The sequence below is a fragment of the Amblyraja radiata genome, chromosome 14 (genome assembly GCF_010909765.2).
Source record: "Amblyraja radiata isolate CabotCenter1 chromosome 14, sAmbRad1.1.pri, whole genome shotgun sequence".
Lineage (NCBI taxonomy): Eukaryota > Metazoa > Chordata > Chondrichthyes > Rajiformes > Rajidae > Amblyraja > Amblyraja radiata.
Window position 1 is genome coordinate 33,911,226 of NC_045969.1, and position 27,006 is coordinate 33,938,231.

Genomic DNA, 27,006 nt, shown 5'->3' on the forward strand with positions numbered 1-27,006 from the left:
TTCACATCAAACCACACAGGAAATTCTTTATTAACATCACAAAATAAGCATTCATAAATAGCAGGATCAATCATGTATACACAATAACTTTTAATCATTACAATACCAGTGCTGTAACAATTACGATTAGACTACAGAAAAATAATTGACCACCATTCAGGACTATCGTAGTTTACATTTCTTACCACATTCACTAGCTACGACAATCAAGTCGTCTTGCAGTGCATTTCAGGCCATAATTGGCAGATCTATTCATAACAGTGACAGTAACAAATCATAATGCAGAACACAATGGCAATGTACAGAGCAAGAAAGGCATGGACAATATTTGCACACAAATAAGATGGAAATTAAAGACTTTTAGTACTGTTTAATGGATAATCAGAAGTTAATCTCTCAGCTCACAACTGCAGAATAAACAGTATACATAATAACATTAACTATAAACGGTAAAATTAGGCTAGCTCATTAAGTAAAGTTGAGAAGATACCGAACTAAATTGTGATCAAATCTACAAAGGATTGCAGAATCAGACAGATTGCATCGATTCTTAAATCAGGTGTTGCATACTGAAAATTGATGTTCCAAATACATTTGGGCAAAATTCTTTGCTTCAGAGTGCTTTTGGACAAGGCGTAATCAACATTAAGCATCTTCTAAAGTATTCCAAGTTCAGTAAGGGCTTCCTTAACCTAATGTTCCTCAATTTTATTTCCGACCAGCCTGCCTCCTCCTTACCATTCCCAACTCCCACCCCTGTATTTTACTTAAACCACTATCAAAATGATAAAACAAAAAAAACATGACCAGGTAACGTCATCAATTCAAGCTGCAGATTATAACCATGATAACCAAATGATATTTTATCAGTACTATTTAACATGTTACAATGTGTTTTCAAAATTCTATCATATTCTTCACTGCAGTAAGAAAGAACCCTCCAAGAAAGAACAAAGTGTTTTTTCCAACTATTTCCAGAATTTTTGAAATTTCCATTATCACTGATTGTTTTTTTTTTAAACTATATCAAGCAAGCAGCCTATTCCATTTTAATTCGCTGACTAGTCATTCTGTAAATAATGCTGTCATAGCCAGGATCCATGTTCCATAGGTTGTAGGCAACGACGATCACAGATAATGCAAGACCTATCATCAACCAAAGGATAATATTAAACACAACGGCATAGTTGTAGTTATATTGGTAGGCCAAACCATACGGACTGCCTGGGTTGCTCTACAAAGAAAATAACAGGAGGTTAATAACATGCCAATGTCTCCATTAACCAAAGTCTTGAGCAAAATCTAACATGCATTTAAGCAAACTATATCATACCATAACACATTATACCATTTCAATATTTTAATTGTGTTTAAGTATTTACATGGCATTTATAAAATTGCCTATCAATACAAGCACTTTCATATCAAATGTAAATTTAATCAGAATCAAGATAGTTGGACTATGGGAATAATTTGTATACTATACGTACTATGGATGGAGACTGCAGGATAGATCTAGTTTTTCTTAGAAGAGGAGCCTCAAACGTCTTTACCGTCAGCAACTCAATCAAAGCATTTTCATTGTAAATGGAAAACACATCGTCTGCAAACTGAGAAAAATACAAATTTGTACTTGTGCTTAATCAAAGTGAAAATACATGTTTCTAAAAATAGTAATCACACAAATTGTATCCAAGCACTTGAATAAAGAGCATTGGCCACTTTTGAAATTTAAAGATCAAAATGAAAACACACTTAAATTGTTTCAATCGCCATTAAAAAATATTGAAATATCTGTATGAAATAATTGAAGTTTACTAAGTGGTAGTTTTATTTTTAGACCACTTTTAGACAATAGGTGCAGGAGTAGGCCATTCGGCCCTTCAAGCCAGCACCGCCATTGGCTAATCATCCCCAATTAGTACCCCGTTCCTGCCTTCTCCTTATATCCTCTGACTCCGCTATCTTTTAGAGCCCCATCTAGCTCTCTCTTGAAAGTATCCAGAGAACCGGCCTTCACCGCCCTCTGAGACAGAGAATTCCACAGACTCACAACTCTCTGTGAGAAAAAGTGTTTCCTCGTCTCCGTTCTAAACGGCTTACCCCTTATTCTTAAACTGTGGCCCCTAGATCTGGACTCCCTCAACATCGGGAACATGTTTCCTGCCTCTAGCGTGTCCAATCCCTTAATAATCTTATATGTTTCAATAAGATCCCCTCTCATCCTTCTAAACTCCAGAGTATACAAGCCCAGCCGCTCCATTCTCAGCATATGACAGTCCCATCATCCGGGGAATTAACCTTGTTAACCTACGCTGCACTCTCTCAATAGCAAGAATGTCCTTCCTCAAATTAGGGGACCAAAACTGCACACAATACTCCAGGTGTGGTCTCACTAGGGCCCTATACAACTGCAGAAGGACCTCCTTGCTCCTATACTCAACTCCTCTTGTTATAAAGCCCAACATGCCATTTGCTTCCTTCACTGCCTGCTGTACCTGCATGCAACATTTAATGTAGCAACATGTCCTAAAGTGCCAAGAGGCATTGTTAGAAAACAGTGCTTTCCAAATTAATCACACGGTATCATGAGGAATCACCATGAGATGGTGAAAAATCAGTAAGGAAATCCAACAGAATTATTCAGAGGCAAAGTGAAAGGAAGTTGGTGGGGGGGGGGGGGGGGGGGGGGGGGATATCAAATTGGAAGATTTAACTGCACGTTTGGATAATATTTAAAAGGGGAATAATTTCTGAATGTTTTCGGTGAATAATTGTTTTAAATTTGAGGATTAGGGTCAACTCGATTGAGGACAAGGGGCCAGCTGAACATGTGTATTGTTAAGTTTGAATACAAAATAGTCATACTTAACAGCTAAGAAACAGACCCTTTGTCCCAATTTGGCCATGCCATCCAAGATGCCCCAAATTAGTCCCATTTTTTCACGTCTGGTCCATGTGCCTCTAAACCTTTGCTATCCATGTACCTGTCCAAATGTCTTCTAACTATTGTAACTGTACCCACCTCAACCACTCCCGCTGGCGGCTCGTTCCATATACTCACCACCTTCAGAGAAAAGGTTCCCTGTCAGGTTCCTTTAAAATCTTTCACCTCTCATCTCAAACCTATGCCCTCTAGTTCTTGATTCCCCTTTCCTGGATAAAAGTCTGTGCATGCACCCTATTTATTCCCCTTATTTTATCAACCTCTAGGTTCACCACTCAGCCTCTTGCATTCCAGGAAATAAGTCCTTACCTCCACAAACTCTCCCTCTAGCTCAGGCCCTCATGTTCTGGTAACATCCTTGTCAATAATCTCTCCACTTTTCCCATCTTAATAGCATCCTTAATATAGCAGGGAGACCAAACTGAACACAATTCTCCAAATGCAACCTCACCAATGCCCTGTGCAACTGCAACTCAATTCCCTGATTGACAAAGGCCAGCATGGCTAAAGTTTTCTTCACCACCCTATCAAATGCGACACCACTTACAGGGAACTCTAAACTTGTATCCCTAGATTTCTCTACAATACTCGCAGGGGCTTATCATTCACTGTGATAGTCCCGCCCTGGATTGATTTACCAAAATGTAACACCTCACACTTGTCTGAATTGGCAGCACAGTGGCACAGCAGTAGAGCTGCTGCCTCACAGTGCCAGAGACCCATGTTCCATCTTGACTGATGTCTGTGCTGAGTTTGTACATTCTCCCTGTATCCTGACTACGAGTGCTGTCTGTACAGTGTTTATTCGTTTTCCCTGTGAATGTGGGCTTTCTCTGGATGCTCCGGTTTCTTCCTACATTCCAAAGATGGGCAGTCTATAGTTTAATTGTTCTATAAATTGCCCCTAGTATGTTTCCATGCTGTATCTATAACTAAACTTCTCCAGATTACAATATTCACCTACACACGAGGGCGAATTTATGATGGACAATTATCCTGCCAATCTGTACATCTTTGGGATGTAGGAGAAGTCAAGGGTACCTGGAGGAACCTCATGCAGTCACAGGGAGAATGTGCAAACTCCACTCAGACAGCACCCAAGGTCAGGATTGCACATGGGTCTCCGGAGTTGTTCTGCCCAACTTGGTCCTGGATCACATGGCCTATTATCTTTTAGATCAGAATCCCATGAGACTTTGTCAAAGGAATTACCATGTCGTTGCCATCACAGGCATAATGTGCATGACCCTGAGCAGTCTCAGCAGGATAATCAATGCTACAGACGGAGACATTATCCCCAATTTCACTTCCAACATGAATGTCATGTAGCAATAAGTGGTGGAAATACTGTTCTACATTGACATCTGCAAAACATTTAGTTATAAAAAACCCCAAGAACTGTTGAGATGAATTGGTTTGTTGAGATAATGTTCATGGCTTAGCACTTTATGCAAGATGGGAATTCAATTCAATTCAACTTTATTGTCATTGCACAGATACAAGTATAGGTACAACAAAATGCAGTTTAGCGTCTGGTCATAGTCATAGTGCAAGATAGTAGAAGTAGAAAATAAAAATACAGAATAAGCATATAATAGAGTAAAAGAGTACTGGTTAACAATGTGTGGAATGTGGATGGATTAGAAAAAAAAACTGGTACATAGGCAAATACTGTATACAATTGGGAGAGACTAAAGATATCTAGCGACGGGACTCCGAGTTCAGCAGTGTAATAGTGTTATTGAAAAAGCTGTTCCTCATCCTGCTTGTGTGAGACCCGAGGCTCCTGTACCGCCTCCCTGATGGGAGGAAAGCAAACAGTCCATGGTTAGGGTGGGAGGGGTCCTTGATGATTTTCCCGGCCCATCTCAGACACCGTTTTTGGTGGAGGGCATCCATGGCAGGGAGCAGGGCACCGATGATGTGCTGAGCGGTTTTCACCACCCGTTGTAGTGCCTTCCTGTCAGCTGTGGTGCAACTGCTGTACCATACCGTGAAGCAGGTACCATACCGTGAAACAATAATTTCCTTTGTCTTCTTGGAGTTGAGGATGAGGTTATTGTTGGCACACCAGGTTGCCAGGTTCTGGACCTCCTCCCTGTAGGCTGACTCGTCGTTGTCACTGATCAGTCCTACCACCGTGGTGTCGTCGGCAAATTTTATGATGGCGTTGGAGCCATACTTAGGGATGCAGTCATAGGTGAAGAGGGAGTAGAGGAGAGGGCTGAGCACACAGCCCTGTGGCACGCCGGTGTTCAGTATTATAGTGGAGGAGGTGAGGTTGTTGATCCTAACAGACTGGGGTCTGTTGGTGAGGAAATCCAGTGTCCAATTGCAGAGGGAGGTGGTGATGCCAAGTCCGCTGAGTTTGGTGATCAAACTAGCGGGGATGACAGTGTTAAAGGCGGAGCTGAAATCGATGAACAGCAACCTGATGTAGGTGTTATTGCTGTCCAGGTGGGTCAGGGCAGAGTGTAGGGCTGCCGATATGGCGTCCTCTGTAGACCTGTTGGTCCGGTAGGCAAACTGATGGGGGTCCAGTGTGGCTGGCTGGCTTTGAGGTGAGCCAAGATCAGCCGCTCAAAGCACTTTGCGATGACAGGGGTGAGTGCCACTGGGCGGAAGTCGTTGAGACTCCCTGAAACTGATTGTTTGGGCACTGGCACAATGGTTGAGGTCTTGAGGCAAGTGGGGACAACACCCTGGGCCAGTGACAGATTGAAGATGTGTTTATATTACATAATCCCACTGTGAATGGATACAAAATACTTCTGGCTGCTGAATGCATCCAATGATTAACTGCAATCCCTTAATTTGCAATCAGCACTTTCATAATGACGCTCTATGTTGGTTTACCTAAATTTGCCAAAATTCAATTGGAAACGTGGTGTTTGAAAATGTTCGACAGGTTGGCCATACATTAATTTCAAAAATGGAGGAACAAAGTTGTTGCAATAGGCATTTTGGCCAATGCTGAGAATAGCACAGGAGCCTAATGACTTTGTGCGAGCTGGCCCCCATCAGATCCAATTACAACTTTTTCAATCGTTCTACTTTTGCACACCTCAATTCTGAGACCATAAGTACGAACAATGCTCTCTTGAATCTACTTTCAGGTCAGGCAATCTTCCATCCACCAGGAACACCTGACCACAACCAGACTCCCAGATCAAATGAATCCAACCAGCTCGGCCTAGATTGAAGCATAACATTTGTGACCAATGATACTCGTGGCCTACCAGTTTTCTGAAGCATTCGACTCCATGGCCAGACAGAAAGAGTTCCACAACCGGAGCAGCCAACCTCACGACCAAGCAGAGATTTTGACCTCCTCCCGCTATGTCCTACTGCCGACTGCGTTAACAGCGCAACCCATGGCAACAAGAGAAGCAGTCAATAACCTGCCAGCCTTTCAAAGGCCCGACCTGGACAAGCACGCTGGCGGGTGCGGCCAACCCCATGGCCTGACTGAACAAAGGGCACAACCATGTGGAATGCCCAGCACCTCAACCCTCCACAGTGCCCGACACTGTAAACCAACTCCTGGAACCCGAACAGCCACATCCACCCACCTCCTGGAACAGCCGAGTCCCAAGCCCGACCAGAAGCAGACTCTTACCCGGGGAAGCCCTACCCTGCAGCTGAGACTGAAACAGTTTTAACTCCTCCATTCCATACCATACTCCTGGCAAATGTCCAAGCTACTGAAAAAAACTGGATGAACGTAAAACTAGACTCACCTACCACAGGGAACTGAGACACCCAGATGTGCTGTTTTACAGAGACATAGCTCACACCTGCTCCACCCGAATGTGCCAAATCACCCAAGGGCTTCTCAATTCACTGGGTGGATCATACAGAATCTTCGGGCAAGGTAAGAGGCAGAGAGGTGTACTTCCCAATCAACACCTCGTGCTGCTCTGACACGGTGATCCTGGGGAGTTCCAGCTCTCTGGACTTGGAATATTCAACCGTGAAACATCCTTCCTACTACCTACTGCAGTTGATATCCCATCCCATGTGATGCTTGCACTGGATGCTTGAAAACACGCATCATCGGACTCAAGAACAGCTTTTTCCCTGCAGTTTTCAGCCTCTTGAATAGACCAGTCGCAGATTAAGGATGAATTCCAAAATTATCTCATTGTGGACCTTGGATATTTTAAAAAAATCAGTACTTTGATATGTATCTGTAACTATATTCTATATTCTTCCTTTTTGCACCATTTGATGTTCTTGTATATGGTATAATTTGGCTATATAGCATGAAAAACTTTTTCGCACCGTATCGCAATACATATGAAAATAAACCAATATAATATTTAACAGTACTGCAGAATGGAAGGAATAAATAAAACTCAAAACATTTTAATCCCATAAATTCTTAGATGGCACTTCAATTAATCTCAAAACAGTTGAAAAGGAGCACTGGGTGTAAATTGCACCTCATGTGCATCTTGTATGATGAATAAATAACCGGCAATTTTAGTTTATGTTTAGAGATACAGCGCAGTAACAGACCCTACCGAGTTCGCACTGACCAGCGATCCCCACACATTAACACAATCCCAGGGACAATTTACATTTATACCAAGCCAATTAACCTACAAAGGTCCTTAGTACTGTACATGAAAAAAGTTGTAATAACAAAATGATATTTACAATAGATCAAGTAATTTCTAATTTAAATAGTTGTTTAAAACACCATTTGAAACTAATTCATTATTTTGTAATCTCTTACTTTTAAAACACACAACTGACTTTGTTGCTCATGTCTCAGTAATTGGTCTCGCTATTTAAAAGTGAAACCCCCCAAAAGCAAGTTTGGAAAAATATCAAAGAAATAACATTTATGTTGGGCTGCACTTAACGTTAAATTCATTTTTTGGCAAAGATAAATTTAAATGTTCTTAAACAGAAAAGTAGATACTTTTTTAGTTCTATATTAAATCCCAACAGGATTAAATATTTAGAGTACATTTTCCCCAAGTTAAAAGATATGACTCAAAATTGAAGTGTGCTTAGCGATCAGGCGGCACCAATATTAAACTAATTGTTCACATGAATAAATTATACCTAGTATTTCATTTCAAAAGGCCAACATTGCCAGACCTTAAGGGTTAGACAGTTTGCACATCAGTCAATTACTAAAGTCTATGAGAGGGCTCCTTTTAAAATAAGAATGAATTACAATTTCAGTACCTTGCATTCAATCACAGATAAGAGATAATAGTTAGGAAGATGCATTAAGAATACAAATGAAAATATGTTAACATCGCAAAGCTACTATATTCAAATAGTTAGAATCAAATCTAAATTTGCCTCTTCCTGGCTCCCATACTAACTAATATAGATTTTAAAAAATCAAATTCAGAAAGTGATTCAGTGATTCGGAAATTCAGAAGTCAGGAAATTTCAGTGGAGAGAAACGTTAACAGCTGCAGATTTAACATTTCCTGCCTCCACATTATTTTGTTTTTGCCTTCATTGGCCCTTATCACAGAAAATGTGTAACTTTTGATCAAATTATCTTAAATTTTGATTTTCAATGCGTTTTACCATATTTAACCAATCTGCAGCAAGAATAGGACATTATGAAGTTGAGACTATGGACTTTGATAGATGATGATACTAACATAAATCAGCATTAAAAAGCAAAAACATGTTTAATCTTGTACAATTTCTAAAAAGTTATTCTGGTGTTGCATTCGACTCTGCTATTCTCTGGAAAGGGTTGAAATAACATTGAAAGCAACTCTGCCAAAACATTTACAATCCATGTTGATAGCTACTGTAGGTGCAACTTGAATGTGTCAAGTAAAAAAAACTACGTAAAATATTCTTAACCCTTGCTACAGATTGAAAAAAATCATTTTGGAGCAGAGAAGTACAGTGTAGCAGTGCCAATATTTGTACACAGATAGATCACTGATATCAGCAATGTTCTTTTACCTTCTGGATGACTGAAGCTAGGATTTCTGCTGCATCACGAAACTGCTGGGAGTCCTGCCCATAATGTTTTATGATCTCTTCCAGACCTGCCAGCTCCAGTGAATAAAGGTCAGGTGAACGGTCTTTTGCCAAATGATTGTGCATGGATAGCTGCAAGAACATTTTTTTTTATGCATGGTTATTTTTAAGGATTGATCATTATTGCAATTGTGTCATTGCAGCCACAGAATTTGTGGGTATTACTTGCACAAAAATGCAAAGCTTATTCTTAAAGTCCACATGTACTAAACCAGAAGGAGAACAATGTTTTCCAAAAGTTTCCCAATATTATTTCATTCCATGAAGCAGCATTTACTTCACAACAATCTGATAACATTAGCAAATTGACAAATTAAGACGTCATTTATAGTAACAAAGACTTGCATCTCCAGATCCCAAAACACTTTGCAAACACTATACTTGTAAAAGGTGGTCATTGTTTAATATAGGATGTGCAGAAAGTTTGCGCTGAGCAACCCTACTCATTTCAACAAAACTGAAATCATGCTTTACGACATTTTCAACAGCTACCAATTGCTATACTTAATTTTAGTCTTAAGTTCTAGCTGTTTTGTGTTAATATGCAGCTGGTTTGGCAGATATTTTATGGCATAACAATGCAAACCATATCTTTTTGACCAAATAATTCAAAACAAAGTATATGGAATAGTCTTATCTTAAAATAAACATGAATTATTTTTACACCCAAAACAGAAATAAAGATCAAAGTATTTTAAAAGGGATAAATAAGAGATAATAGTTAGGAAGATGCATTAAGAATACAAATGAAAATATGTTGGCAGACAGCTTTCATTCGAGGTAATCGTCTCCAAAGGGGATTGTAAAGGGGTGCAGAGATGCCAGAATTGGAGGTTGAAGGGGGTAGAAGTTCAATATTGGAAGAATTCAAAATATCTCGTTAAGCATATTAATACACATTTTTATGAACATTTCTTTCCACTGAATGTCTAGACAGAAGAAACTTGGAAGACAGTTTAAAGAAATTACAGTCATGTCAGGAGGATAAATAAACAGAACAAAATTAATTCAAATTCAATATTGACCAGCAGCATAACATTTGTAGTCAGCTATTTCCCAAGCAAGCCATGAGATTCTACCCTTAAATCATTGTCATTTTTTATATTTTCAGGGCACCCACAAAATTGACCTCCCATGCTCACAAAATTCATGTCCCATGGCCCCAACAAATTCACTTGGACCATCCATCTGACTCCTCTGACTCTTTTTTGATCCGTCTCTCCATTTCAAGACCGGCCATCCACAGACTTCTACTATAAACCCACCAAATCCTTCAGCTACCTACACATTTCCCTACATCATCCCATGCAAAAATGCCACCTTTCTCATAATTTCTCCGTCTCTGCTACACGTATTCTCAAGTTGAGGGTTCCATTCACAGACATCCAAGATACCCTCTTCAGCATAAGTTGGCAAGAACAAGCAGAAGAGGCAAGGAAAGATTACTGCAGTGTTAATCAAACGCTATCAGGGAAGGTTATTGCTGGAGATCTGTTGGTTGTAAATACAAGTTGGCAGGGCAAATTTTCAAATAAACGTAATTGCTGAATTTTGCAGGAAATAAGGCAGGCTTCACAAGCAGATGGCTTTGTGTTCAAGTCAAGGAGCTTCCTGTTCCTCAAAAATCAGACATGTTACTATGAAATTACTAAATAACCAGCTAACGATTTCTTGCCCGGTGCTGACAATAATATGCCTCACTTGTCAAGCATCTACATATGGTTTTAGATTAAATATAAATAAAATGCTAATTTATTAACCTTAACATCTGCTAAGTTTTAAGCAATCTGTCTAGAAAATACATGTGTTATGTAATGTTGCTCTTAACTCACCAATGCAGAAATATCATGAAGAACTTGGAGTTCTGAAAGGAACAGAAGGTCAACCTGAAAGGAAAACACCAAAAGATTTTAAAATACTTATTTATTGGGGGTGGGGGTACAATGTATTATGCTGCATGGATAAATGCAACAACAAAAAATCCAAAGTATTTCGCAACACAATGGCTCTAAAACTAGGTAAATATACAAAAGTTGACTTCTTACAGACTTAAGTTAACAATCTACAAATATATGGCAAGAGATTAATTTGCCATAAAGCACAGAAACAGGCCCTTTGGCCCACCATGACCACAACAAAACATGTACCATTGGATAGAAACAAAAAGCTGGGGCAGTTTTTCTCCATATTTGGAAAATGACATCTCAAACAACCTTACCCAGTATTTCCTCAGAAAAGGAAAGGGATAAGATGATTTTTAAATTATTTTTATTCTGCTCTAGCAATTGCTTTAACAAGCAAATGTTATCACAACTCAAAACTAAAGATTTCTCTGCATGCGCAGTTTAAGCAATAATCCTAAAATTGCTCCCGATGATTAGAAGGGCTCAACATACAAGGACATACACGCCACTGGAGATAAATGGGACTACTGTGGATAGGGTGAGCAGCTTTAAATACCTGGGAGTCCACATCACAGAGGATCTGACATGGACAACACACACTGCTGCACTGGTGAGTAAGGCAAGGCAGCGCCTTTACCACTTCAGAGAACTGAGGAAATTCAGAGTCTCTCTGAGGATCCTTCAGTGCTTCTACTCTGGGGCTGTAGAAAGCATCTTGTCTGGCAACATCTCAATCTGGTTTGGGAACAGCTCTGCCCAGGACAGGAAGGCTCTGCAGAGTGTAGTGCATTCGGAACAACACTCAACCCCCCTGCAGGACCTATACACCAGGAGGTGCAGATCCAGAGCCAGCAACATGAGGGACCCCTACCACCCCAGCAATGGACTGTTCCAGCTGCTACGGTCAGGCAAGCACCTCCGCTGTCACGCTGTGAAAACAGAGAGGCTGAGACGGAGTTTCTTCCCACAGGCCATCAGGACTGTAACCTCTTATCTCACCAGGGACTAATTTACTGTTGTGTTGTGTCTTTTTTTTTCTTTTTTTAATTCTAAAATGTAAATACGGGTTCTGTTCTATTCTGTTCTGTTGTTCGGTTGTTTTTGCACAATCTGCAGGCATTGTCACTTTCATTTCACTGCACATCTTGTATGTGTATGTGACAAAAAAACTTGACTATATACTCAATAGTTCAATGGTGCTTTTATTGTCATATGCAAATGCACAATTAAATTATTTTCTTACCTACAGTCCAGTAAAGTATTTCCATACCCAAGCACATCCCCGATTAGTAAAGTGTACAGAAATAGTCTACGGACTCCACATGTAAGAGGCACCATTTTCAAAGTACAGTCTGCACTCTAGTTATGAGAAGTTGTGCCAGATTCAGGCAAGCCCCAGGTTGTTGCATCTCAATGAGATAATACTACTGGAACTGAGAACCTTTTGTTGCACAAAATCTGAGCTGTTAACTCCAGCAATGTACACTTTTGCTCTCCTTTGCCAAGAAAGGATATGCATTCCATAGAGTGCAGCAAAAACTAGATGGGTTCCAGGCTGACAGGTTTCATGAAGAATGATCAATTAGACCGAGACTCCATTCTCTAGAGTTAAGAATCAGATGCAATCTCATGAAACCGATGAGCTAGGACCAGGAGTACAGTATCAGAATTAGGGTGAGGATGTTCAGGAGTGGGTTGGAGAAACCTTTCATTCAGAGGGTAATGAACCTCTGCCTCTCTCCGTCTGGGGCCCCTTTCTGCTCACTGGGGCCCTTGTTCCAATGCTCTCTTTAAAATTATCATGCTTAAGGGAAAATATATTGTGTAGTATTTTAAATATTTAAATTTAAAATGTGTTGGGGCATTATTAGGGAACAACATCCAATAGCCTTGAAAATTAGCTAGTTTGGCACCAACGTCTTTAGCATGGTAAATTATCAGTGTTTCACTGTGTTTAGTGAAAAGGAAAGCAAAACTCCCTACATTCTCTTACCTCGTTATTTTCTTTCAAAGAATAAGAATGAATCAAGTTTAAAACAGAGTTGTCCTGGTATAAACGGTTTCTCATCTGTCGTAATGTCACTGGAAGATCTTCAAAAATACTGTTTGCCTTCCCAACCATATATAGTCTCTAAAACAATATAAATCTTTTTCATTATTCAGTTTCACAAACAAAACTTGAACTAAGAACCAAGACATTAACAAACTGGTACGTTCTCTGTTGCCTTATCAGACACTGGTGATGCTTGAAGAGCAAGGCATTTGCGGTAAGAAAATTATTTTTAAAAGTGCGGAAAATTAGAGAATATCATCACTTGCTAGGAAACTGGGTTGTGGGGTAGATAGCACTGGGTTACCCAAAGCCACTCATGCAGACCATCCATTTTCAGTGGTGCAACAAGGCTGACCTTTAGAGATAAGTCTATTTGCCCATAAATGTGTGGGACATCCAAATTGATGTTCTAGACTGTCCACTTAGCAGGATTTTGCAGTTGGGTATACAAGTACATCTGCCTGCTCCCTCAGACATACTTTAGAGGGAACCAGCTGTTTGTCAATAGCTGTAGATAAGTCAAAGGTGCCATCTATGATTACTCACATTGGGGTGGATGGCCTTGCTTGATGAATTTCCAGGTAAAGATAGCATTTAGCTCACAGGAAGTTCACATGCTGTTCAATGAGTCACAATTTTATTTCAGCTAGACATCTACGCAGCATACGTACCCAGGGTGGTCCAGTTTTGCGTAACATTTTTAATCATTGTCAACATAACCATGAAATAGATTGTAGATCTGCAGATGCTGGTTTACAAAAAAAGACAGCACTCGAGTGACTAAACAGGACAGGCAGCATCCCTGGAGAACATGGAAAGGTAACCTTTTTGGTGGGACCCTTCTTCCGACTATGAACTAGGCTGTGCTGGTTACAAGGAATCAGCTAGGAGACTAAGAATGGTCTATTCATACCCTGCACAGCGCCATGGAATAATAAAATAATCTGATCACTCACCTCCTCACTGGGGGTCAGCTGCAGAATCACTGGTGTCTCTTCGGAAAACATTGAGTGGATAGAATTGGAAACACTATCCAAAGTGAAAGGAACTGGCTGCAATGAAACAAGGGTTAAATGATTTGTAACACATTGCACTATATGAAATGATATGTTGTGGAAGAGATGCAGTTATCTCTCTCTTCAATGCAGATTGATATTAATAGTGGATTTCAAACTCCATTTGAACAGAGACGATGACAAAGAATAACTAATCTCAAGATGCACCCACAGTTGGCATAGGCAAGAGACTATTCACTTCAAGGAAGATGGATTTCAATGAGATATTTTAACTTTGATATTGGCAAGTTTGGGTTTTGCTGTGTAATTTAGTGGAAAATTACAGCGTTGAGTGGAAAAATGCTGGGTTCTGTTGCAGCTGTGATGACGAAGTTAGTCACTCATTTTGAGGAACCTGATCATTGGTGATAATGAGATCATGCGCTTGCGAGTCAATTGTCTTGAGGAACCTGATCTTTGCCTTTACATACATACCATGTCATGATATGATTGGAGGGCCAAGAAAGCGTGCCAAATTTGCTTCTGCTTGCTACTGCTTATATACTTGTACTATGTTTATTGTAAATCACTTGCTCTGGGGAACACTTGGAACTCCAAGAGAGTGACAGGTCGTGGACCAGAGTAAATCCCCCGGGGTGACAAATAAATTTGTTGAAGCAAGAACGGTGTGTTGGTTCAGTACATTTACTGAGTAAAGATCGAGGGGAAAATAATCCAGTTTAACATTTGGTGTCAGGAGTGGGATCTCAACGGACAAGTCAACTCAGCGTGAAATAAGTATTCGACTGATCTTGGGCAAGACTGCGGGAAAGTGGCCACCAGGGTGAGTGGTTTTTACCATTCGGTTTCCTCCAGCTCCAAGCCTAATACGTAGTTAAATCATTGATACTGAGTCTTTCTTGATCCCGACGAGATCCTTGGGTCGATCAAAGAATCCAACGACCAATAGAGATTACAAAAAAGGTCAGTACTGAGAGAATAAAAAAGGTCAGTACTGAGGGAATAAAGAAAAGGTCAGTACTGAGGTAAAAGTACAGAGGGTCACTGCTGACATAAAATGTACTTTTTATTTGAAGGTCAGTACTGAGGTAAATTTGTTTAGAGGTCAGTACTGAGGGAAGAGGAGAATGGGCAATAACATAGATGTTATGGATGACCCTGATTCTCCATTACAGAGATTGTGTGAAATTTATCCCAAACAGACAAACGGGTTACGACAGTTATCAGGAAATTCAAATAAATTCCTGGGACCAGATTTTTGGCCTCTGGGAGGGAATCAGAAGCAAAAAAATAATTAAAAAGGCAGAAGAAATAATTTGGAAAAAAGGACACGGTATAAAGGAAAAAGAGATAATTGCATTGTGGAAAAAATATTGTCAGGAAGAAAAGGATAAGTTGTTGCTATCTAGTTGGCAGGAGAATGCTGCAAAATTAGGTGTATGTTTAATGTAAGGAGGATCCTGCAAGGGAGTGGAAGTGTTAAAAAAGGAATGCACATGTTAAGTGAACCCGACAGGAAGTAGAGAGAAGGGAGGAATCTAGAAGGGATTAAAATAGCCATCAGCTGCTAAAATAGCCATCATCTCATTGGGCTTCCAAGGGTCGTATCCTTCTATGAGTGGGTGCTATGCTACTTGCTTGGCATTGGGGTTAGGCATATGCCTGACTTGGAACTGTAGCGACATCTTCATCCTTCTTACTGGTTCAATTACCTCATCTCATTCCCTTTGGTCAGATGAATGCTCCGACTCCTTGGTTGAACCAGAGGAAGATTCAGAATCATCCAACTCCTCGGATGTCCTGACAACTTGAATATTTACCCCCCCCCCCCCCCCTCAAGATAAAATGGAGAATATTTTTTTCTTTAAAAGCTTGTAGATGAGACATTTTTTGAATGATTAAGCACAAATAGTTGCAAAGTCCATGGACAGAATGCGCTTGACAGTTGCCCAAAGCAATTGTCATCGGTAATTTAATCTATATATTGATTGGATAAATCAAACCGGCAAGAGTACCATGAAAGAGGAATTTGTGGAGTGAATTACAGATTGTTTGTGAGAGCAATTTGTTACTGATCCTACCCAGAAAGTGGCTATTTTGCATTTGGTCATGTGTAATAAGGTAGGATTAATAGAGATCTTGTAGTTAGGATCCTCAAGGGACTAGCAATTACAAGGTAGAATGGCAGAGGCGGTTTTAGGTGTTTATAGGAATTGCCGGCAGAGATAGTGGAACCATTGGTTGAAGTTTTTCCAAAGCTCACCGATTGCCAAGATGTCAGAGGACCAGGTACATCGAAGGCCATCGCGAGAGCAAAAAAATAATTCCCAATCAAGTTGCAGCCACAGATGGATGTTCGACAAGTGTGGTTGGGCTTGTATGCTATCACTTGATTCAAGGTGAAATGGTGAAGCATAAGTGGCAACGATGCATCACTTTTTTTACACTTTGGAAGAGAGAACTATGACACATCTACAGGAAGCCCCCACTGGACCTGACGATCCTGTGATTTCAGCTTCCAAAACCGACACCAGAGCATACTTGGGGTGAATTGACACAAATCATCTGACCCAGATGGTGTAGTTGGTTGTGTGCTAAAGATCTGCGAGATGAACTGGTTGGAGTATTCAAGGACATCTTCAGTCTCTCGCTTTTGTAGCCTGAGGTTCCTCCCAATTCAAAAAAGGACTCTATTTTACCAGTAGCCAGGAAGGGCATTGTGATCTGCCTGCATGACTTCTCTCACTACAGGCAAGAGATAAAACAGCTGGTAGAGTGATACTTCAATAACCTCTCAAAAAACCAAGGAACTAATCGTTGCCGTCAGAAAAAGGAAGTCAAGAGACCATGTGCCAGATTTCATTACACACAAGGAACTGCAAATGCTGGTTTACCAACATTTTTTTTTTTAAATGCAGGAATAACTCAGCAGATCAGGAGGCATCTTTGGAGAACATGATAGGCGACATTTCGGACTAGGGCCTTGCATCACTATCAGATTTTATTGCTGGGTCAGCGATGGAGCTTCAGATTCTTGGGCTTTAACATTGTGGATGACCTGTCGGGCCCAGCACTGAGGCATGAAGTCTCATACCACCATGTTCAGGCACAGGGAGTTCCCCGTGTTGTGCAGGTCAGCCCTTGAACTGACCTGCACAACCCGAATCTCACCACTGCAACAGAACACTCCGGATGACACCCCACACTCGCATGGAATCATAGAATATTAATTTTGTTCAACTTCAACTTTCAAACCTATTCAAAAATGGGGCTACCCGACAAAACATTTAAACCAGACAATAACTGAAAGTGCGTTGAGAAGCAGTTTCTTTATGAAGTCGTTTAAAATGAATGCACTACAAATATAGCAGCGTTGGAAGTTAACATCAGCTATCCTGCTGGCCCTCCCAAAAAGTTTGGATGTGGGTAATGTTCTGTTGTGTTCATAACAATTTACATCAACCTCACAGACAAAATCGCTAATGTTCAGGAAATTTGTTTACAATTGCATATTGCACACAAAACCACCAACCATGTTGAAATCTTTGACTTGGCTTCGACCTTAATGGGCCAGTCCCACACAGGCGCACGTACGCACACACGAGGTTGCCTTGACCAGAGGCCGCGCCGACCGGAAGCCGCGCAGAGGCAGGCGCCACTGGTGACTGACAGTGGACGCGGCCAATCATTGCGGCGATGGTGCAGGAAGGGGCGTCGCCGTCCCGGCAGTGACTGACAGGAGAGGAGACCAATGTGCGTATGCTCTGTTTGTAAGATTTTTAAATCTTAATAACTTTAAAATATACCAAAACAAAACCTGTTGCACTTGCACCACAGGGGAATGATGAGTAAGGTGGCGGAAAGTCATAACACTATCATGTACCGTGTTTGCGCAAATGTAAAATCAACGCAAACCGGAAGATAACAAGATGAGAGTTTTAGTTATGTATTAGACTAAGTGGGACCCGTTGGGTCCCAGTCACACGGGAGGCCTGGTCCCCCAACGCAAACCATTCCCCAACGCAATATTCCACCACTCACCCGTTCCCCCAATGCAATATCCCACCACTCACCCAAAGCCCCTAACTGTGCAGGTGCGGCTCATTTCCCCTCATCCCGCAGCACTCTCTCCCCTCCTCTTCATGTGTGGGAGGGGAGGGAAGGGGGTTGTGTGGCAAGGGGGTTGTGGGGTGGGAGGGGATGTGTGTGGACGGGAGAAGGGGGAGTGTGGGGGGACGGGGGGGTGGGGGGCGCGAGGGGGGGATGTGGGGCCATGGGGGGGGGGGATGCGGGGGCAATGGGGGGGGGTTTATGCGGCAAGGGGGGGTGTATGGGGCAAGGGGGGGGTGTATGGGGCAAGGGGGGTTGTGGGGGCAGGGTGGGGGGGGAAGAGAGCTCGGAGAAATGACAGAGGGGGGTATCGCGGTGAGGGGGGCAGGAGCCAGCGAGGGGGACCAGAGGGGAAGGGGCTGTAGCTGACAGTGTGCTGAGGATTCACAGCGTGCGCTGGTCGCTGGACGCTCTCCGCCGGGATCAGAGTCTGGCGACATCTCCGACTCCGTGCAGGGCTGGACAGTTTCCGGTCCCTCCGAAAATTCTGTCTGGTTGGAGACCTCCGCCGGCCATCCAGAGCCTCCCTCAGCTCCAGTAAAGACGCTGTGGCGTAGGAAGGGGTGGACCGTCACATGGAGTGACAAGAGAAAAGACCAATCCATGCGGCGCCAACAAATGCAGGAGAGGAGATCGATCTGCGCACGCACGATTTTTAAACCTCGCTAACTTTTACATTAGATCCCCAATCGGAATGAAACTTGGTGCACTCAAAGCAGAGGAGAACGGTGAGTACGCTGGCGAAAAATCGTAGTGCTATCGCATACCATTTTTTGCGCAAATAGACAGAACGCGCAAACCGGAAGATAACGTTCAGAGTTTTAGTTATGTATAGATAGATGTTTCTTTCCTTTTTGATATATTTCAAAATTCAAACTTTCATAAATCAGGTCAATGGTTTGAGGTCAACAGTTTCTGAAGTTCAACTGGGATACACCGCTAGCATTTGATGTTATAACAGGTTAATTTGCAAATCCTTAATGATAAAATCTCCAAAATACATTACACAAAGTGTTGAAAAACTACTTACGTTTTCAACAGTGTATGAGATTCCACTCTTGGGCAGCACCAACTGTTCAACTCCCCTGACAGTTACCAAAAAGTTGGCACGTGGTCGATGAAACAAGCTGCCGATAGCAAGTCCAGGCCATTGAAGATCCTTGGAAAAAAGGAAAGGAATTAAATTCCCTGCCACATAAATCTGATGATGTTCTTTTCTTTAAAAGTATATGCCTACATTAAGACAGAGGTCCAGGAGATCAAATCAAAAGATGCCGATGTACTTGTAGGGGGGGGGGGGGGGGGGAGGGGGGGGGGGGGGAGAGAGAGGGGGGGGGGAGAGAGAGAGAGGGGGGAGAGAGCTGAGGGGGGGGGGGGAGAGACGAGGGGGGGGCGAGAGAGAGGGGCGGGAGAGGGGAGAGAGATGAGGGGGGGGAGAGAACGAGGAGGGGGAGAGAGAGAGAGGGGTGGACGCGGACGAGAGAGGGGGGGCGACGAGAGAGGGCGGGAGCAGGAGAGGGGGGAGGGAGCGAGAGAGGGGGGGAGGAGAGATGAGGGGGGCGGAGAGAGAGAGGGGGGGAGGGGAGAGCGAGATGGGGGGAGTAGAGCGGGGGGTGCGAGGTGGCAGGAGAGGGGGTGAGAGAGGAGGGGGGGAGCTGAGGGGGGGGAGAGAGGGGGGGGAGCGAGGGGGGGAGAGAGGGGGGGAGAGAGAGAGGGGAGCGTGGAGGGTGAGAGACGAGAGAGGGGGGGGAGACGAGAGGTGGGGGGAGAGAGGAGGGGGGCGGAGAGAGAGTGGGGGAGGAGAAGAGAGAGGGGGGGGGGAGAGAGCAGGGGGGGGAGAGAGAGGGGGGAGAGAGATGGGGGGGGAGAGAGAGGGGGGGAGAGAGAGGGGGGGGGAAGGGGGGGAGAGAGAGGGGGGGAGAGAGAGGGGGGGAGAGAGAGGGGGGGAGAGAGAGGGGGGAGAGAGAGGGGGGTGAGAGAGGGGGGGAGAGAGAGGGGGGGAGAGAGAGGGGGGGAGAGAGAGGGGGAAGAGAGGGGGGAATAGAGGGGGGAGAGAGGGGGAGAGAGGGGGGAGACAGGAGAGAGAGGGGGGGAGAGAGAGGGGGGGAGAGAGAGGGGGGGAGAGAGAGGGGGGGAGAGAGAGGGGGAAAGAGAGGGGGGGGAGAGAGAGAGGAGGGGGGAGAGACTTGTTATATATGAATAGAAAATGTTGGAAATACTCAAAGTAGACAGCATCCATGAAGAGAAATAAAGTTAAAATATTTCAGGTCATTATTTAGGTATGTTGCAAAACTTACCTTCAGAGGCGCTGCAGTTCTGTCGCTGCCCGTGTGCGCGACTTTAGCGCCTTTGAGAGGGGGGTGGGTTTAAAACGCGATTTTCTCTCGGCTATTGAAATCGAGGTTGTTCAGCCTACTTAGGTGCTAACGAAAAATCACTGCGACATTTGTTCGCTGCAGCTATTTTTAAACTAACTTGGGTTATTTAATTGTTATAGATTAAAAATCATCCTCTAAAGCCGCGACCGCCGCCAATGGGACGGATCTTATGTAGGGGACAAGGCAAGGTAGGTTGTTTATTTTTACATTAAAAAGTGCTTCTTAAGATCCCTTTATTCAAAATTTTAAGTTACGAGTATGCGACTTGGGGGCCCATTCAAACCCGCAGTATCTTTCATGCCACATATGGGCTTCAAATCCACCACAATGGCAACGTTCCAAACCATCGCGTTCCAGAAAAACTCACTCGCAAGCTGATTTAAATGGCCATTAATTTACAGCAATTGAACACTAAATTCCTTCCATTTGGCCTATAAATTAATGTCAATGAGATTTAAAAATCATGTTTTATTGTGAATTATTGTGCGAATATGCTTTGGACACAGGCTATTTAAAAATGTTAATCTTTTCTTAAGAAATGGATAGATGTTTAGATCTAGTAATTGAATTTTGGAATTAGCTACAATTGGGTAACTAGCTAATTATATGCTTTAATTTCAGGTCATCCAAGTAAGATTGTTTAATATTTGTTTCAGAATGCTTCAATCTAAAATAACTGAAAATTTATATCAGTTCTCTTAATTACGGTTAGGGTTAGGGTTAGACATTTGACTGTCCTTGATCACAACTTTTGTGTTAAGTCAATGGAAAATCAATAGGGAACTAGGTGCTAATTTCCGAGTATGAGAATGGCCATAACTTTTTTAATACTGAAGATATGAAAGTGAATTAGGTGTCAAATTAAACTTCTTTTTATGCTTTATCTGATGGGATAAATTGCAGACTTGATTTTTTAAATCTCAAAATGTTGTAACATTGCTACAATCAGAGCATTTTTTTCCCCCCTTGTGCTGCCTCAAGGTCTTCCTGATGCCGGCTGAAGATATTCTGCAGAGGACTTTTTTTTGGATGAGACTTTTGCAGATGGCAACAAGCGAAAGGCACTAGTCACTCTTCAAATTTGCACTTGCCCAAACTTTCCACGGTATGTGGTCCAGGAATATGTTATTAGAAATCCAGCAAAAAAAACACTTGCATGCAGGTTTCTGACTTAACATTTGACCAAGCCTGTTGCAGTTTAATTTTATTAATGGCCAGTGCAAAGGCTTGTACCACAATTTGCAATAAAAATTTTTAGGGAGAGGCATTTATAGAAGGCAAACATTTTAAAAATGTTTTATTACAAGCGGAACTACACCGCATATTTAATTGCATTGAACAGTCTCTCAAACTTAAGAATGCAAAATGCTTAGCATTTTCATGCATCCTAGAAAGTTATACAAATGTTTGCAAAGACAAATAAAATTCAACACCACTATACAAAGAAAGTATAATTTACCTCCTCAACCGAAAATCCCATTGACAAAGATACAACATCTGGAATACGGACGCCAGGCAGAGGCCCTGCATTTTGGAAGTGGACAGACTGTGATGCCTTCAATATGCTGAACTGGTCACCAAAGACTCCTACAAAATAGATATAGATTAATGTTAAGCGTTTTTTTCTTTCCCCAACCCACCCATTAACAGTTTGTTTTCAGTTGTTCCATAGTGGCCTCAATAGAAGCAAAATTTGACAAAGTTTAATTTTGTGGAAAATAAATGAAAGGTCTCCGATGCCATTAATTCCTTGCTATGTTGAAAAGAGTTCCATTATAAATTGGACAATAGTAGATATTCATCCGGCTGAATAGATAATTAGATTGTAGAAAAGCCAAACTCTTAGATGTTTAAGTAAAAAAAATTATTGAGATTAACAAACCATGAGCAACTGCTTTCTAGTATATGCAAATAATTAAATCAGGTGGTAGGGTAGAGAATAGAGAAAGCGCCGAGGAAGATATTTTGAATTTCCTTTTAAGCTTTTTAAAACTAAATCAGCTTCTTGTAGAACAATAGAAAATGTTCTTCTACAATGATAATTTGGCTGCAAGACGGGCAGAATAAATTGTATAAAGTCTTTAAGTTCGTGAACAATGTACATCAAGAGCTTTGCTGGCAAGAGCCACATACTTTATCGACCACAAGGCTTCAGTTGCAATTCCCAGTTAGTTCAAAGTTAATTGATCTCAATCTAAAAATCATCAGGGACAACATAATTGTCATTACTGGCCTTGAGCAATGAAGAAAATCTGATAAATAAATATGCAGTGGGCCCATTCTTTTTACTGCACTTCAATGGGTGGATGCTTGGCAAGGACAGAAACAGGCAAGTGACTCCACCATTTGAACCTGATAGCAGAGTCACCTTTTTTTGTATTAAAAATCATTAAACACCATAACTGAGGAAGGATGTGCTGGCTCTAGAGGGTCCAGATGAGGTTTACAAGAATGATCCCAGGAATGAGTAGGTTAGCCTATGATGAGCGTTTGTTGACACTGGGCCTGTACTCGCTGGAGTTTAGAAGAATGGGGGGGGACCTAATTGAAACATACAGAATAGTGAAAGACTTGGATAGAGTGGATGTGGAGAGGATGTTTCCACTAGTGTGAGTGTCTAGGACTAGAGGTCATAGCCTCAGAATTCAAGGACGTTATTTTAGGACGAAGACGAGGAGAAATTTCTTTAGTCAGAGGGTAGTGAATCTGTGGAATTATTTGCCACGAAAGCCTGTAAAGCCCAAGTCAGAGGATATTTTTATGGGAGAGATAGATAGATTGATTTTTGATTAATACATGTGTCGGAGGTTATGGGGAGAAGGCAGGAGAATGGGGTTAGGAGGGAGAGCTAGATCAGCCATGATTGAATGTAGACTTGATGGGCCGAATGGCCTAATTCTACTTCCATCACTTATGACCTTATGACCACTCCTGAATATACATCCACAATGAAATAATATTCAAAGAGGAAAAGTGATAGGAAAGCAAAGCAGGGTGACATGCATGCTAAACAGCATGCAATGGACTGAGCTAAATGATCATGCAACCAACAGATCAGACCAAAGCTCTGTAGTCCCACCTCTTGTAGTTGTAATTGGTAGTGGACAAGTAAATGGTTAACAAGAAGAGGCAACTCCAAGAACAATACCATTCTTGACTGACATTGCATAACTTTGCAAACCAGTTCACATGGAAAAACCTTGTCTCAAAAGACTGACTTGACTATACACACAATACAATAGTGAGGTTCTATAGCATTGTTAAAGATGCTGACTTTTGGGTGATCTCTCGTCCAACCATTTATGTCCAGCTGGGCACAAAGTACTATTTAAAATCAGAGAGGCAGGGGTTTGTTAGCATTCTGATGAAGATTCAATGCTAAAACATCACATATAACAGATTATCTGATCATCCATTAATTTATTCTTTTTGGGAATGTTTATGTCAACTGACAACCATTTTTAACAAAACCAGTTGTGGGAAAGTACATAAAAAGGCACAAAGTGCTAGAGTAACTTAGCGGGTCAGGCAACATCTCTAAAAATGCTGCCTGACCCACTAAGTTACTCCAGCTCTGTGTGTATTTTTTGTAACCGGCATCTGCAGTTCCTGTTGTCTACAGTTATGAAAAAGTAACTAGATTTGCAAGTAGAGGGGTGCAAAGCAGATATATAGATTTATTAGACTGTTATTTCTGATACTAGCAAAATAACCTGTTAACATGAAATACAGTACAGTAAAGTACAGCTGGCATATTGTTAAAGAGTCTATACGGTTAGAATATTGATGCTGTAAAATGAAAAGCTTTCATCAATTCCAATACAGCTGCATTATCAAGTAAACTAACTACATGAATAGAACATTATTAAATACTGGAAGAATACCCTTCAAAAAGGCTTAAAATTGAAAATGTTCCAGGATAAGGACTGTGCTGAAACAATGCAAGGAATTTTGAATTTACCAAATCTGGTAAGATTTACTTAGTCCACACTGACTAGATTAGACTAGATTGCACAGCAAATAACAAATCTACAATGACCTAAACTGCCTGTAACGAGATTCCAAAAGTAGAATGATTGATGACTCTTCCACACTATACAAAGCTTATTTAAATCTTAAATATCTTCTCCAAGCTGACATGATTCAGTGATTAACAGAATATAAGCATGAAATGTTAAAATGTACAGATTAGCTTTAATAAGAAAAATGTACACATTCATAACTAAATATGCCTTTTCTACTATCAATAGAGACTGAACTTTACAATATCAGCAATTTTGTCTACCTTCGATTTTCCAGCATCTGCAGTTCCTTCTTGAACAAACTTTACAATATTTTAACTACACCATTTAAGGCAGTTTCTTATTAAATCATAAATACATTCTTTAAGGCACTTTTTTACCAACTTGCTATTAATCAAATGAATGGGTTAATCCAATCTAAAGATGTATTTTTTAATTTATAAAGTTTCATCCAATTATTTAAACATGCAAAATACAAACCAGCAAGGTGACTCTGAAAATGATTATTGCCATAACATACAACACAACCCAGCAAGAAAAATCAAGTTAAAACCTGCTATGATAGCCCAGCGTAAAATTTTAAATTACAGTTGTGAAGTAAAACGTCATCACACTCACTGCATCTTATGTCCAATTGATTACTTTTGGAATGTAGTGACAATAGTGATTAAGTTACTGGGATTGAATTCAGGGGCAAGAAATGTTGATTTTGGGACATTCAAAGTACATGACAATTTGGCTATTAACATTAACTATAAGAAAACAATATTGACACAAATTGGCTAACCAATATCATTTCGGCAAAGATGCCAGATTTTCTAGTCGATTGTGTGGGCAAGCAGAGACATTCAGATATAGACACAAGGAACTGTGGATGCTGATTGACAAATACAAAATGTTGGAGTAACTGCCTGACCTGTTGAGTTACAACACTTGTTTTTTGTATAAAGAGACATTAACGAGGCTGACTACTATCCTCCTAAACGGTATAGTGAGTGCTAAATGCCCATGCCACCATTGACATCCAAATCCCTAAATGCCCATGCCACCATTGACATCCAAATCCCTGTGCATAATTTAAAAATGTGATCCCCAATCACATTACATATTTATGTAAAACCTATGATACTTACCAAATGCCTTTTGAAAATTGGATATTACATCTACTATTCCCCTATATATAGTACCAATTACAATTGCAATAGAGCCATTTTTCAAACACTATTTCCTTTTCAGAAATATAATGACAAATTTGTCTGATCACATTATGACTTCCTGAATATCCTTCAATTTAAGTGAATTCCAGCTACCTACCAATTCACCAGAACTTTGAATCTTGAGAATTCTGAAAGATAACCACAAATGTTCTATTTTTTCTACTTAAGTCATTGCGATGTATGCCATCAAATCCAATGCATGCATCTGCTTTTCGTACCTTTAATTTCACCACCCCACCACCCTCAAAAGGGATACCAAATTAACCTTTTCGTCTAGTTTATTTAAAGCGCCATCATAGGTGACTTCTGGCTTAGTTAGATATACTACTTTTTATTGTTACTGATTGTCATCAACACAAGAGTTACTTATCCAACACCGTTAGCTTAAGCCTCAAAGTTGTCCAACGAACGCGGATCCTCATTCAAGGCCAATGGTGGTCAGGAAAGAAATACTGCAGACCGAGTCACCGATTGCCCTCAGGTCAATCCGATCTTTGAGATATGGCGATCAATCAATTAAATGTTCCGTTAAGTAATAAATGGAGTTTGAATTAATACATTCAAACCCTAGTTAGTTAACCGACAAATGAAACCCACAGTAGTTACTTCTCAATTACTTGGTTGCAGCTGAATAACCGTATTACATTAAAAAAAAACAACTCCAGTTTAATCCAGCAACTCAGAGGGGGAAAAATCACATGATTTTTCCACCTCCTTAGCTTAAGCACTCGTATTCTAGACCGAAACCATGAATATAAAACAAAAATGAATATAATCCAGCAAATCTACGATTGCACAAGTAAACGAAATTACGTTCAACATAATGATCCTGTGATCGTCTAATTGCTGAACATGTTATCCAGCCGACTGCTGTTAAATGAAAAGATTATCGCCAAAGACTCAGCGGGTAAAGGGATTGGGCTAAAAAGGTGAGTTTGCAAAATACTTACCGGTTGTCAGGGCCGTGTTGAGGAGGAACAGCTGACAAACGCCAGCACAACCCATAAAGCCTGCGGATCTCAGCGCCATCTTACCGCCGCACTGCCTCTTGGATATGACGCGCGGGTGGAAAGGCTGCGTCAGCCGCGGACTCGTGACAACCGCCGCGCCGCGCCGCGCGCCGCGCTCCGACTCGTGACCTGCATCGGCCGCGGACATCGGCAGCGATGGAGACCAATCGGATGATGGAAGGAAAACACCCGGGGCGTAGCACGGAGGGTGTCCGGATCATTTGATTGACGGCCCGAGCGGCCACTCGGAATCGAGAGTCGGCACGGCTGTCCCCGGGTTTGAGCCAATGGGGATTGAGCGAGCGTCTCTCCGTCCCGC

At 41.6% G+C, this 27,006-nt stretch overlaps 1 protein-coding gene across 1 annotated transcript; it reads right to left on the reverse strand.

Moving 5' to 3' along the window:
* Window positions 1-26,885, reverse strand: atp6ap2 (ATPase H+ transporting accessory protein 2). The gene is made up of 9 exons (XM_033033102.1): window positions 26,628-26,885; window positions 21,898-22,025; window positions 19,091-19,219; window positions 13,891-13,986; window positions 12,875-13,012; window positions 10,810-10,863; window positions 8,900-9,049; window positions 1,491-1,610; window positions 1-1,234 (listed from the first exon to the last, which is right to left on the reverse strand). The coding sequence occupies exons 1-9, from the start codon at window positions 26,833-26,835 to the stop codon at window positions 1,040-1,042; spliced, it is 1,218 nt and encodes a 405-aa protein (XP_032888993.1). The 5' UTR covers window positions 26,836-26,885; the 3' UTR covers window positions 1-1,039.
* Between the last annotated feature and the right edge of the window lie 121 nt (window positions 26,886-27,006).